Source organism: Panicum virgatum, chromosome 5N, assembly GCF_016808335.1.
Source record: "Panicum virgatum strain AP13 chromosome 5N, P.virgatum_v5, whole genome shotgun sequence".
Classification (NCBI taxonomy): Eukaryota; Viridiplantae; Streptophyta; class Magnoliopsida; order Poales; family Poaceae; genus Panicum; species Panicum virgatum.
Genome location: NC_053149.1, coordinates 33,495,333 through 33,509,176, shown reverse-complemented (window position 1 = coordinate 33,509,176; position 13,844 = coordinate 33,495,333). Strand labels below are relative to the sequence as shown.

Below are 13,844 nucleotides of genomic sequence, written 5' to 3'. Positions count from 1 at the left end.
GGGAAACACACAGGCCGTGTCCTCGTGCGCGTGACCCAAACGGAAAACAAACCGAGAGGAAATTGACACGCTAACAACTAAGTGTACAAGAGTTGAAGCTAACAATACTCCCCCCAAATCTTGTACCTACTGAACATTGGCGACGCCGATCTTAGAGCGCGGCTCCATGAACTTGACGCACGCCAAGGGCTTTGTCATGATGTCCGCGAGTTGCTCATTTGTGCCGATGAATTCGACCTTCACCCTGCCCTCCTCGACGCAATCTCTGATAAAGTGATACCTCCTGTCGATGTGTTTACTGCGGTCGTGAAAGACAGGGTTCTTACTGAGCAAGATCGCGGACTGGTTGTCGATCTTCAAGATGGTGGCGCCGGGTTCTTCTCCTCTGAGCTCGCCAAGGAGCCGCGCCAGCCAGATGCCCTGCCAAGTAGCTGTAGTGGCCGCAATATACTCCGCCTCACAGGAGCTCAGGGCGACGACCTTTTGCTTCTGTGATTGCCAGGTGATGATGTTGTTGCCGAGGAAGAACAGAACGCCCGTGGTGCTTCGCCAAGTGTCGACGTCCCCGGCGAGGTCGCTGTCGCTGAAGCCGACAAGCCGGTCAGCGCCGGACTTCCTCTTGTAGTGGCAGCCGTAGTGGATGGTGCCGGCGATGTAGCGCAGCACCCGTTTCACAGTTGTGAAGTGCTCCGTGGTGGGTGCCGCGGCAAACCGGCTGACGTAGCCCACCGAGAAGGCGAGGTCAGGACGCGAGTTCACCAAGTATCGCAGTGACCCGACAATCCGCCTGAACTCGGTGGGGTCGACGGGTGGTGCAGTCCTGGTCTTGCTTAGCTTGATGCGCGGCTCCATGGGGATTTGGCTAGGATTGCACCCAGCCATGCCGGCCACCTCCAGTATCTTCTGTGCATAAGCACCTTGACTGATGGAGATGCCACCATCGTGCTGGTTTACCTCCAGCCCGAGGTAGTACCTGAGCAAGCCAAGGTCACTCATTTTGAACACCTCCTTCATTTCCTGCTTGAACAGCTCGATGTCGCCATTGTTGCCGCCGGTGATCACGAGATCGTCTATGTAGACGCCCACCACCAGACGATGTTCGCCGGCGCCGCGCAGATAGACGGCGTGCTCGGAGCTGCTTCATTGAAAGACAAGGGCAAGAAGAGAGGAGTCCAGCTTGGCATACCATGCGTGTGGTGCTTGTCGTAGGCCATACAATGCCTTGATCAGACGGAGCACCTTGTGCCGTTGCCCTTCCACTTCGAAGCCGGGGGGCTGAACGACATACACCACCTCCTGGAGCTCGCCGTTCAAGACGCGGACTTGACGTCCATATGATGGACCAGCCAGCCCTCCGACGCCGCGTGTGCAAGCAGCAGCCGGACCGACTTGAGGCGGGCCACCAGCGCAAAGACCTCGTCGAAGTCGATGCCTTGCCGCTGGACGTAGCCCTTTGCTACGAGACGAGCCTTATGCTTGGAGATGTTGCCGGCGGCGTCCCTCTTGGTCTTGAACACCCACTTGAGGCCAATTGGTCGCTGTCGAGGCGGTGGATCGACCAGCTCCCATGTGCCGTTGGCCTCGATCGACATCATCTCGTCGACCATTGCTTGCCGCCAACACTCGCACTTCTGTGCCTCTTCCACGGAGGCGGGTTCTTCATCGCACGCCAGCAGCAACGCCTCCCCAAGCTCCCGTTCGGCGAACCCAGGGGCGTCGCCCTCTCCGAGGATGCTGTGGAGAGGACGATACCGAGCAGTTGCATCGTCATGATCTGCATCAAGGATGTCATCTGCGTTCGGCGGTGGAGAGACGAACTCAATAGCCTGCGGAATGTGCGGTGGAGGTGTTGGTGTGGCCGCGTGTGTCGACGGGGTCGCCGGTCCCGGCGAAGGCATGTGTGGCATTCCGGGCGGCGACACTGGTGTAGATGGGGATCCGTTGCATGGCGCAGGTGCAACAGCGGTCGGCGACGTCCCGGTGTTCCCGGTCCTCCCCTCATCCACGGCAGCCGAGTGCCGTGGGGTGTCGATGATGTGCTCGACGATGAACTCCCCTGGTGCGGTGATGTCGGCGTCGTCCCATTTCCAGCTCGCGCCCTCATCGAAGACGACGTCGCGGGAGACGTGTATGTGCCGGGTAGCAGGGTCGTAGCAGCGGTATGCCTTGCTGCCAGGTTCATAGCCGACAAGAATCATCTTGCGGCTCCTGTCGTCGAGCTTCTTTGGGTGCGGCTTGGTGACCTTGACGTGGGCCACGCACCCAAAGGTGCGAAGATGGTGCACAGCCGGTGTTCGCCCCTTCCAGAGCTCGTACGGGGTCTTCCCACCGACGCCCTTGCAGGAGGTCCTCTTGTTCAGGAGGTAGACGGCAGTGCTGACCGCCTCCCCCCAAAACATGCCGGGAAGACCTTTTGCATTGAGCATGGCGCGAGTGGTGGCGACGACGGTCTGGTTCCGGCACTCTACAACGCCGTTTTGCTGGGGCGAGTAGGGAGCCGTGAGCTCGCGGTGCACACCAAGCTTGATGCAGTAGTCCCCCAGCGCCGCCGACGTGAACTCTCCGCCGCGATCAGTTCGGAGGACGCAAAGCTTGCAACCGCACTCCAGTTCTGCGGCCGCCATGATGCGCTTGATCGCTGCTGGAGCGTCGTCCTTGGAAGAGAGCATAGCCACCCACATGTAACGACTCAGGTCATCTACAAGGAGCAAGAAATACCAGTTTCCACTAGGCGATGTCGGTGTGATCGGGCCGCACAAATCACCATATACGCGCTCCAGCTTGTTCGTGGCGCGGTGAGGCGCCTGGTGCGGGAACGGTGCACGCCGCTAATTGCCAGCGAGACAAGCCTCGCAGACCTGCTCCACCTGGTCCAGGAGCGGCAGACCATGCACCAGCTGGTCACGCCCCATCTTCCTGAGGGCGGTGAAGTTCACGTGGCCGAACCTGGAGTGCCACAGCCAGGCGTCCTCGTTCGCGTGCGCCGACAGGCACACGGGGCGAGCAATGTTGATGTCGAGCGTGTACAAACGGCTGGGGCTGCGGCAGATCTTGGCGAGAAGACGGCGGTTCTCGTCGCGGATGCGCATCACCCCGTCCTCCACGAGCACCTGGTACCCGCGTTCGTCCAGCTGGCCGACGCTGATGATGCTGGCGGCGAGGCTGGGAATGAAGTACACGTTGTCGAGGGTGCGGTGCTCGCCGTTCTTGCACTCATACAAGATGGTGCCGCAGCCTTCGATCTTGATCACCGAGCCGTCGCCGAAGCGCACCGTCCCGGTGGTGCCCGTGTCGATGTCGGAGAACACTGCGCGGGAGCCGGTCATGTGATTTGTCGCTCCCGTGTTGAGGATCCACCGCCGCGGATCCTTATCGGTGTCGTCGATGTCGGCGAACACCTTCTTCTCCACAAGGTGGACGATGGCTGTGGGCGAGGTGGTCACAGACGAGGTGGTCGACAGTGCTGCAGGCGTGGGCGCCGGTACGGCGTGTTGAAGCAGCAGCAGCGTCTGGTCGTCATCATGCGCGACGTGCGCCTCTGCCTGGGCCATGTCCCTCTTCTTCTTCCAACAGTCCTCCCAATGACCCTTCTTCTTGCAGTAATGGCATTTGCCCTTACCGCCGGCGTCGTTGCCGGTGCTGCCCTTGCCTTGTGTACCGGCCTTCCGGGGGCGTGAACTCTTGTTGTTCTCCCCGGAACTGCCGCCACCAAGGTTGAGGCGCGAGGACATCCGGGCGAGCTACTCTTCCTCGGTCAAGAGCAGCTTGCCGCTCTGCTGCTGATGCTGGGCCGGCCGAGAGTCGTCGTCCTCCTCCGCAGCTACCAGTCTGCCGGTGATCTCCTCCACAGACAAGGTGGATACATCAAGTAAAGTTTCAATGGAGATGACGAGCTGGCGGAACCTGGGCTTTGCGACGCGGAGGTATTTCTCCACGACCTTGTGCGGCGGCTCTGGATCTCCGAGGACGGCAAGGCGACTGACCAGTGCATTCAGGCGGATGGCGAAGTCCTCGACGTTCTCCCCCGCCTTGAACTCGAGCACATCGTACTCGCGGCGTGCTTGCTGCGCGGCGGACTTGCGGATGCGTTCGTCGCAGATCCGCGCGGTCCTGATGGCGTCCCATGTGGCGCGGGCGGATTCCTTCCCGAGAAGCGAACCCACCATGTCCGGGGGCACCGCGCTGCACAGCGCGTCCATCGCCATGCGGTCTTCATGGAGATCTACGCCACCAGGATCGATGGCGTCCCACAGGGAGCGAGCCTGCAGCCTGATCTTCATCAGTTGCGACCACTCGGCGTAGTTCGATCTCGTCAGCTGGGGCCATGATCCCCCGATCTCGCGGACGACCCGCTCCACGCGCTCGATGATGCGCTCGCCGCCAGCGGTGCGGTACCGAGGGCGTCGTGGCAGCGGTGAGGGAGACGGGCGCCGTCGACGTTCCCGCGAGTGGCGATCCCTTGACGGCGATCGCGAGGGCAACGGGGACTTGCCGGACGGTGAGAGCGACGGGGCCATGGCGATTGCTGGCTCTGATGCCACTTGTTGGTCGGCACGGCGGTGATCGCCGGCGACGGCAGGATCGTGGACACGGAACTCATGCGAAGTGGACACGAGACACTGGAAGTTTTGCGCTGCGATGAAGCTGCAGCTTTTCGGGTTTTCTCTTGACTATTTATTCAAGGATTACAACGCAAGTTAACAGGCGATCGTGCGCGCTTCTCTCACCGCGACGATGTCGCGTCCATCCTCACGACGGCGGCGGGAGCGCGGGCACACGATGCCCCAAAGACTCGGACGCCACGATTAGGCCGCAACGCCCGCTAGCGCGCACGGGAAACACACAGGCCGTGTCCTCGTGCGCGTGACCCAAATGGAAAACAAACCGAAAGGAAATTGACACGCTAACAACTAAGTGTACAAGAGTTGAAGCTAACAGTGTCAACGGGAGTGGCTGTCTTACATATTCGTTGTAAAGCTCATGAACAGCATCATCCACCACCTTGACATACTTTACACCCTTCAGACCATATATTTTGGAGTAATTGAACTCAACAATCTTCATCTTGAAACGAGGATCCATCACAACAGCAATGGCCAGGATGACATTACAATCTTTCCAGTACTTGTCAAACCTCTCATGCATGTCTTTTGCAATTCTACTGGAAATTGGATCTTGAAGATCTGTGCCACTTGAAATCTCTCTCTGGATTGTCCAAGCCTCATGGAAAAAGATGTTTGCAGTTGGATCTTCTGTCGCCATAATGCTATGTGTAGAGTCATACAAAATCTTGAGATACCTGCAAGCAACCTCGACTTCCTCCCAGTCCACTGCAAATGGTGATTTATTGTAGTTATCATTAGATTTCTCCAGCATGGTGAATGCCTGCTTATAATCCAGAGCTGCCAGCAGCATCAGAGAGATGGTGTTCCACTGGGCTTTAATATCGAGACATAGGGTCTTGTTACTTTGAATTTGCAGTTGCTGAATAATGTCAGTAAATTGCTGCTCATGGCTAGTACAAGATTTTATGAACTTTATACTTTCATGGATTTTGTAGATGACACTTTGAACTGAAGCAGTGACATCACTTGCAGCTGCATTAAGTATATGCGCATAGCACCTCACAACCAAAAACTGGCCCCTAAGCATCGGAATGTTCTTTTTGGAGAGATCATTTCTTAGATTCACACTGTAGATATCATGTGAGGAGGACTCATAATTCCCAGTAATGGTGAATAATCTGTCTGTCATATTCCACTGAGGAAGGCTTATGCTGATAGCTTCACTAACTGCATTCTCTGAACAAGGCCAAGGGGCCATCACAAAGTTGAGCATTTTTCGGTGCATCTTCCACTCAGAATCAATGAATTGCCCTGCAATTGAAACATATCCAAGAGTTTGGCTAGTGGTCCACCATCATATTGTGCAAGTTATCCTTCCTGGAATATTTCCAACTTCCTTGAGCAAGTTATCCCTTTCATTCAGATAAATTGCATAAACCTCTGCCTCCATCGCATCTGTATTCCCCACCTTGAAATGGGGCTGCAGGCCCTCAATAAAGGATATGAAGGTTGGCTGCTGAACAACATGTAGAGGATAGTCATGCAGAATGATCATCTTCGCCAGATATGATGAACTAAGGTCTGGATTGAATGAAGCATTTCCATAGCCAGCACATGTGCGGCTCCTCTTAGAAGGCTTAACTATGTTACCCTGACCACCATTGTCTGTGTCTCCTGCTGAAGGTTCTTGACCTTTGATCACAGGACAATGACCCAGGGTAATGTGCCTCTTCAGATGGCTAGTGCCAGCCATTTTTGAGCCAGAACTGTATGCGAAGATTCCTTTGCAGTGGTTGCAGCATGCTTTTGTGCATCCCTCAGACTCTTCAATAGTGAAATGCTCCCAGACCATGGACTTCTTTCTTCGGCGCCTTGACGAAGTTGGTGGTGTCACCTTATCAGTGTCATTACCAATAGGCATCTCATTATCTTGAACCATCTCACTACCATGGAGGACCATTTGATCATATTGGATCATCTCATAACCATGATCCATCTTGCTACCAGGGAACATGTTGCTGTCGTGAGCCGTCTTGTTATCATGGATGTCGACCACCTTGTAATCAAGGATCATTTCGCTACCATGACCCATCGTGTCACCACTAATTATCTGACAGTCATCAGCCATCTCATTGCTACCAAGCATCATTTCGCAATCTTCGAACATCGTATCAGTGCCATGAATCATCTGTTTGTAATGAACTATCAAAGAGTCACTGCTGTTTGGATCACCCATTCTGAGAACAATACAGGTAGAAGGATAGGAAGAAACGCTGTTTGGATCACCCATTCTGAGAACAATACAGGTAGAAGGATAGGAAGAAACAGAATCATGTCAGATATAATGTAGTCAAATCAGAACACACGCAGCAGCTCAAAGAAACTGAAATATCTGGTGAAAACATAACACATCACATATGCATAACAAATTGAATACACATTCACCATTACAGACCTTTTATTGTTTGAGAGCAGCAGCATCACAGCACTCGGCCATTGTATCAAACAATATATGTCCCAGAAGTGGTTCTAGCATAACAAATTCATGTTTAAGCTAGCTATTTCAAACTTTCTAGTAAGAAGGCAGTATATTTATCAATAAAAAAGGATGATCTAGTAAAAAAAAGTATGGTACTGCAAATTGATATGTCCCACATGATTGATAATGTAAGTGAAGGCCTATTGTGAAGGCATTGAGCAGAAAATATGTCCCACATGATTGATCCTCGGCACAAGCTAAATCAGTCAATAATGTAAGCGAAGGCCTATTGTGAAGGCATTGAGCAGAAAATATATCCCACATGATTGATCCTCGGCACAAGCTAAATCAAGCGTGCGTTCAGAATAAGAGCTGTAACCGTGTCTTAAAAAACTCACACTAACTCATTGAGGAGAATAAGACTGAAAATTCTGGTAGTAAGTTGTAACTGTTCCTAAAACGACGAAAGTATTGGACTGAAAATTCTGGTAGCAAGTGACAAGAAATAGATTAAAATAAGATCAGAAACACCATGCCAAATTCCACCCTTTCTGATTCGAGAAAAAAAATTGCATCCTGTTTCTTCAGATGTTCTCCCATCACATGGCGTTGATGACAGCAGGCCAAAAAAAAATGGAAACTGGTCGATTTTATCTCTATTTTTTTAAAAAATATCACATCAAATGTTTAGACACATGCATGGAGTATTAAATGTGGAAAAAATAAAAAACTAATTGAACAGTTTGCGTGTAAATTGCGAGACGAATCTTTTGAGCCTAATTGCACCATGATTTGGCAATGTGATGCTATAGTAAACATGTTGTGCACAGGGCTTTGAGAGTGCATCATTTTGGGAGAGTTGCACTTTTGAGAGGGAAAAACTTTGCTTGGGGAGTTTCTGCTTTATTTTGGCTCCTGGTTTTCCTCGTTTTCCCTCTACTTCTTGCATGACTGCGTCGAGCGTTACCTCTGTCTTTGAGGAGTCATGTTTTGGCTTTTGATCGATTGCGTCGAACCGTTGCCCTTGTCTTAGGGGATCGATCTGTGCTTGAGTAAGTGACTGTTCTTGCCTTTCTGAGCTTTTTATCACTTGCTTGAGTTCTTCGCTTTCTTGCTTCTCTTTTTATCATTTCTCTGGTTTCAGGTGGTGTGTTGACAATGCACTCATCAAGGGGGAGATTGAGGAATGTTGAGTACTCTATCCTGCTTGTGATGAGTGAATTGTCAACCGTGCGGTGTGATCGTGCGCTTGGTCTTTGGATTGCAGGTACACGGGCATCGAGTGTCGACGGGGAGCTGCCGTGGAGGTGCTGTGGCCGATGGACCATGCGGTGGACGGCGGTGAAGGGCAGCAGGGACCGGAGCTCGAACCGGGCGGCAGCTGTGGCGTCCATTCCTGGATCGAGGGCGCAAGCGGCGACGGAAGGCGGGTTTCTTGGTTTGCGCCACAAAACCAAGGAGGCGGACGGCGGTTGAAGACGCCAAGTCGTGGAGGCACGGGCGTCGGTCTCGGGACTGACGGAAGCGACGGGCGTCGACGGCGTCTAGGGCCTCGCTGCGGACGAGGAGGTGACGGGCGTCAGGCGGCGTCTAGGGCCGTCAGAAGGCCGAGGCGGGAACGGCGTCTAGTGCCACGGCGTGGAGGCGGGAATCTTCCCGCGCGTGAGGTTTTGGCGGTTTTCTCAAAACCGGCCACCTACCCGGGTTTCGCGGACCCTCCAAAACCGCGGACTAGATCTTCATCAAGACAGCGACATCGTGGAGAAGACTTCGTTCCGAAGAAAGAACCTCGGCCGTCGGATGAGATCGTGTACAGGGGGTGCTGCAGGCCAACCAGTCTGATCGGTCCCTGGCACCGGTCTGACCGGTCTAACCAACCGGTCTGACCAGTCCAGCGTACCGGTCTGACCGGTCCTGCGGGTATAAATACCCCTTCACTTGTGTTAGGTTAATTGCGGCTTTTGTAATCTACTCGTGGACACCTCTGTTCTCCAGGTCGCCGCCCCTGCGTCTCCCTCCCTCTGTTCCTCTCGTTTGAGTTGATTTTGTCCATGGATTGTTGAAACCTTGTAAGGGATTTGATCGGGAAAGGAGGCCCTATCCTCCTTGTGCCCTCTGGGCTTTTGATTCGATTCAATCCCCTGGTTTTGTGCCTTGTGCAATGGATTTTCGATTTCATTTTTGGCTCACTTGATTGAGAGGAGGCTACGAGTTCTTTGCTGTGATTCCCGTGCTTCTAGCCCTGTCCTAAACCCTCTGGAATCACCAGCTCGTTCGAATTCGATTTCTTGAGTTCTAGAGAAAACCCCATCCCCTTTGATCTCCTCCATAATTCTCAAGATTCGATGATCTTTAGGACAAGATCTTTTGGGGATATGTTCACGGTGTAGGGGCGAAGCAATCCCCCAAGTTTCACCTATTTTCGTGGTCGTTTGTTCGAGATTCACCATTTGAATCCATTTTCTCGGGGGTTTTCTGGGTGCTACCGGTCAGACCGGTAGGCACGACCGGTCAGACCGGTCCAGCGCACCGGTCAGACCGGTCCAGGCAGATCAGTTCTGCAGTTTTCCCAATTCGCTTCCGATTTGCTTCGTGGTTTCGCTCGCTCATTCGAGGCCTTTTGTGTTGGTTTAGCTTTTCCATAGCTATTCCAAACTTTGGCCAGAACGCTTGAGGGCTTGGGTGATTTTCGGGATATAGGCCGACGGTTTGAATTTCGGAAGAAATTTTGATCGGCTCCCATTCACCCCCCCTCTGGTCGCCGGCTTCGGTCCCACAATTGGTATCAAAGCTTGGTTGAGGTTTTCAATACCTTAACCGGTTCGAAAACCACTCGGCGACCATGGCGAGTCTTGGTAAGATCCCGGTGTTTTCCGGGGAAGACTATGCCTACTGGAAGGTTCACATGAGAGCCTTCCTGCAGAGCATGGGAGCCGATGTCTGGGAGATTACCACGAACCAGCTCTATGAGGTGCTGGCTGTTCGGACCACGCCTCTTCAGGTGACCCAGCACGAGGCTAACGCCAAGGCCGTCAATGCCTTGTTCGCTGGCGTTTCTCGTGCAGAGTTCTCACGCGTCCAGGGTTTTCAGGAAGCCCACAAGATTTGGACGTGTCTTGAGAACTACCACGAGGGTACACCTCAGGTGAAGCCCAGACTGTTCGAGACTCTCCGGCGTGAGTACGAGAACTTCACACAGGAGCCGGGTGAGAGCATTGACCTGATGTTCAGTCGTTTTCAGTCGATTGTGAACAAGGTCAATGCGAACAGATCTGCTGGTGCCCTTGAGTACATAGAGCACGAGAAGGCCCTTAAGTTGTTTTACGCACTTGATCGCTCTGTGTGGGATCTCAAGGTGAACACCATCATTGAGTCTGCTGGCTATGAGACTCTGACGGTGAACAAGCTTTTCAGTAAGCTCAAGGCCACGGAGGTGGATAACCAGACACGAGCCAAGCTCAATGGTGCCCCTCCTTCCAAGAGCGTCGCTCTTGTGACTGGCCCAGGTGGATCGAGCTCTAACGCTAACTCTGCTCTTGGCTTTTCTCTTGCCTCTTTGCCCTCTGTTTCAGATGAGCAGCTGGAGACGCTGGGCGACGACGACTTGTGCCTCCTGATCAGCAAGTTCCAGCGCGTCTACCACAACAGGCAGAGGAAGAAGAACCCCAGGTACTACAACTGCGGTGATCTGAACCACTTCGTCGCCGATTGCCCCAAGAAGTCCGGTGGTGGCCAGAACAACTCCTTCGACTACTACCGCCACCGCGACCGCGACGAGGGAGGCTCCAACAAGGAGCGTCGGCGCCACAAGCACCGCAGTCGTGACCGGGGAGGACGCTTCGACAAGGAGTCGCTCAAGAAGCGCTTCCAGTACAAGGCCAAGAAGCGGGAGAAGGCCTTCCTGGCGCAGCTCAGCGACCTCGACAAGAGCTCCGACACTGACCGCTCTTCTTCACCGACCTCCGACGACGATGACAAGAAGAAGAAGAAGCGGGACAAGGAAGCCACCGGCTTCATCGGCCTTTGCTTGGCGACCGGTCAGCGCAAGAGCTTCTGCACCATGGCGGGCGAAGCCAATGGTGCTCGTGCGTCTTCGGGTGGACATGCTACACCGACGCACTCCGGCTCTTCTACTGGATCCGAGAGCGATTCAGAGGTAAACTCCACAATCGACCTGCTTGATACAGAGGTTAGGGAGTTGTATGCTGCTCTCGACAACCAGAAGAGGCTGCTTAAGGAAGCAGCTAGAGAGCGTAGAAAGCTTAGGGCTGAGCTGGCTTGTGCTAGGGAGAAGTCTAGTGAGGATGAGTGCGCTGGCTGCATATCTCACATGAACGATCTTGTTGCTCTCCGTGCCAAGCATGATGAGAACGTCGCGAACTTAGATGTTGCTAAGATTTCGCTTGCTGACGTGTCTCATGAGCTCGCTAAGGCCAAGCATGAACTAGAACTGGTTAAGGATGCTCCTATTGTTAGTGATGTGCTTGAATGCGAGGAGTGTCCTATCTTTAAGTCTGATCTAGCTTCGTTGTAGTCTAAGTTTGCTACTGTTATGTGCAAGCTAGAGGAGATGAAGTCTAGGCCAGTTTTGCTTGGTGCTTGTAAGCTTTGTCCCATGCTTAGGTTGGAGCTAGAGGAGAAGAACGCTTTGATCAAGTCTTTTGGAAAGACTAAGGTCATAGAGTCTAGCCCACCTATTGACTGCTCTGTTTGCCCTGGTTTGATCTCTGATTTGGATAATCTTGCGGTAGAGAAAGCCAACCTGAAGAATGAGAATACCTATCTTAGGGCGATTCTTAGTTGGGTTTCTGCTAGTGAGCCGCAGTTGGGCATGATGATTAAGCAGTTCAAGCGTGGTGATGGGTTTGGGGTCGGTTACACATACACGAAGTTAGACTTTGATAGGTTGTATGGTAAGATTGGCAAGGCTGCTGGAAACACTGCTAGCACAAGCACACAGCCTACGCTTGTTGACCCCGCGGATGATGTGCTTAAAGAACCACCTAAAGCACCTCCGCAGAAGCAGGTTTGGGTTCCAAAGCCCAATGTGCTGAGGAACCCCCTTGACACACTCCCTGCTGCCACAACCCAGGTTGCCCAGAAGAAGAGGGCTGCTCCTCCCCGTCCGCAGGCTAGGCCTCCACCTCCCAAGCGTGAGGTGAGATACCACTGCGAGTTCTGTGACAGGGAAGGTCACCTGGAGGAGTTTTGCTTCAGGAGGAAGCGGGCTGTGAGGAGAGAGCAGGAGAGATGGAACACGGACATGTACTCTGCTCGGGTGCATGGTCCTTCTCGGCATGGTGATAGGCGAGATGCTAGGGCGTGCCGTGTAGGTGGAGGTCAGGGAGACGGTGGTGGTTACCGTGCTCCAGCGGGTGGTCGCTTTGCCGGCCGTGCTCCTGGTCATTTTCAGTACGGCTATGGACCACGAGACCGAGGCTTTGGGGGAGGTTTTGAGACTCCATGCTTTCCTCGCGGTGGTGATCGTCAGCCTCGCAGTAGACGGGACAGGGGATACGCTTTGCCTGACTTTGGTTAGACTTCTGTAGAGCAAATGGCTCGTCACTGGTTTGCTTCTCACTTTGCTAACCCCAGTGTCGAGACGTCTGCTCCCCCTATGTCTCGTTGGTGATGCAGGTTGGTGGCTTGGAGAACAAGTGCTCCATGGATCTTGGTCTTATGCAGGTTTGATCAAGACTTGATGGTTCTCCAAGGCTGATGGATAGCCCGTGGTGGTTTGTGTATCATATGTACATTTGAGTTTGCTCTTTGAGTTCTTTGTACACTTTCTGCTTTTGACTTGTTGTAGACTCTTTATCTCATACTTGCTCTGCTTGCTAGGTCTGTACTTGTGCTATGGTGGACTAGCCACTCTGTATGCTAGTTTTTGTGGTTTTCATATTGTCATGACTCTTGCTAGCTCAGGGTGTGTGCTTTGTTCAGTTCCCCTCATGCTTGTGTAGCTTGTACTCCTTAGGTCTGGTTGCTAGCTCAAGTATCTTTTTCATATAGTCTTGCTGCCTTGGTTCATGTTGTTGAGTGCCTTTAGACTTTTCTAGGAATATCTTTCGTCTTGATATGTTCAAGAGTGTCTTTTGGTATACTTTTGCATGTAGCTTGACTAACACCTAATCATTTGCTTGAGTTTTGCTCTGGATTTTTGGAGTTTGCTATTTTCTTGTGTCCTAGCTTCTCTTGTGCTAGGTATCACTTGTTGAGGGGGAGCTCTACCTCAGGTGCCGATGATGATCGGGAGTTACTGCGCCGGCTGCAGGCTCCGGCCCCTTCTGCTTCGACTACCTTAGCTCAGGAGGACGATCCAGTACCACTACTTCCACTTCGATCGTTCACCTCTACAAGAACCTGTTCGAGCAAAAGATGTATCCGCTGAGGACGCAGGGGAGGTGACCTCGAGCTTGCTATGCTCTAGGTCCAGCGGGATCTTCATCGAGGTATGAGAGCGTTCGGCTTGTACGTTTTCCTCTCAGGATGGACTGGTGGTTTTCTGATTGTTGCCTTTTCATGGTACTCAGTTGGATTCATTGGTCTAGTCTTGTGTGTCTTTGAGCCGTTGTATTTGCTGAATTCTTCAGTTGCTTAGCTTTTGGCTTTTCGGTGTCTTTCTCTTAAGTTTTAGCTAGGTTAGTTGCTTGTGCATATGCATTGTACATTTTGCATTTTGCATTGTCTCACTTGTACTAGCATTCTTGTATACATTGCTATGATCTTCTAGTGCCTGCTAGTGTGAGTTGATAAACTTGATCATGTATAGCTTGCTCCACTGTGTATATGACATCATC

General features: G+C 52.7%; 2 protein-coding genes across 2 annotated transcripts; both read right to left on the bottom strand.

The window, feature by feature from the left end:
* Positions 1-4,749: 4,749 nt before the first annotated feature.
* LOC120674747 (zinc finger BED domain-containing protein RICESLEEPER 1-like) lies at positions 4,750-5,850 on the bottom strand. The gene has a single exon (XM_039955879.1). It carries the CDS (start codon positions 5,848-5,850, stop codon positions 4,750-4,752), a length of 1,101 nt encoding a protein of 366 aa, XP_039811813.1.
* A 69-nt stretch (positions 5,851-5,919) lies between these two features.
* Positions 5,920-6,801, bottom strand: LOC120674745 (zinc finger BED domain-containing protein RICESLEEPER 2-like). The gene has a single exon (XM_039955878.1). It carries the CDS (start codon positions 6,799-6,801, stop codon positions 5,920-5,922), a length of 882 nt encoding a protein of 293 aa, XP_039811812.1.
* Positions 6,802-13,844: the final 7,043 nt, after the last annotated feature.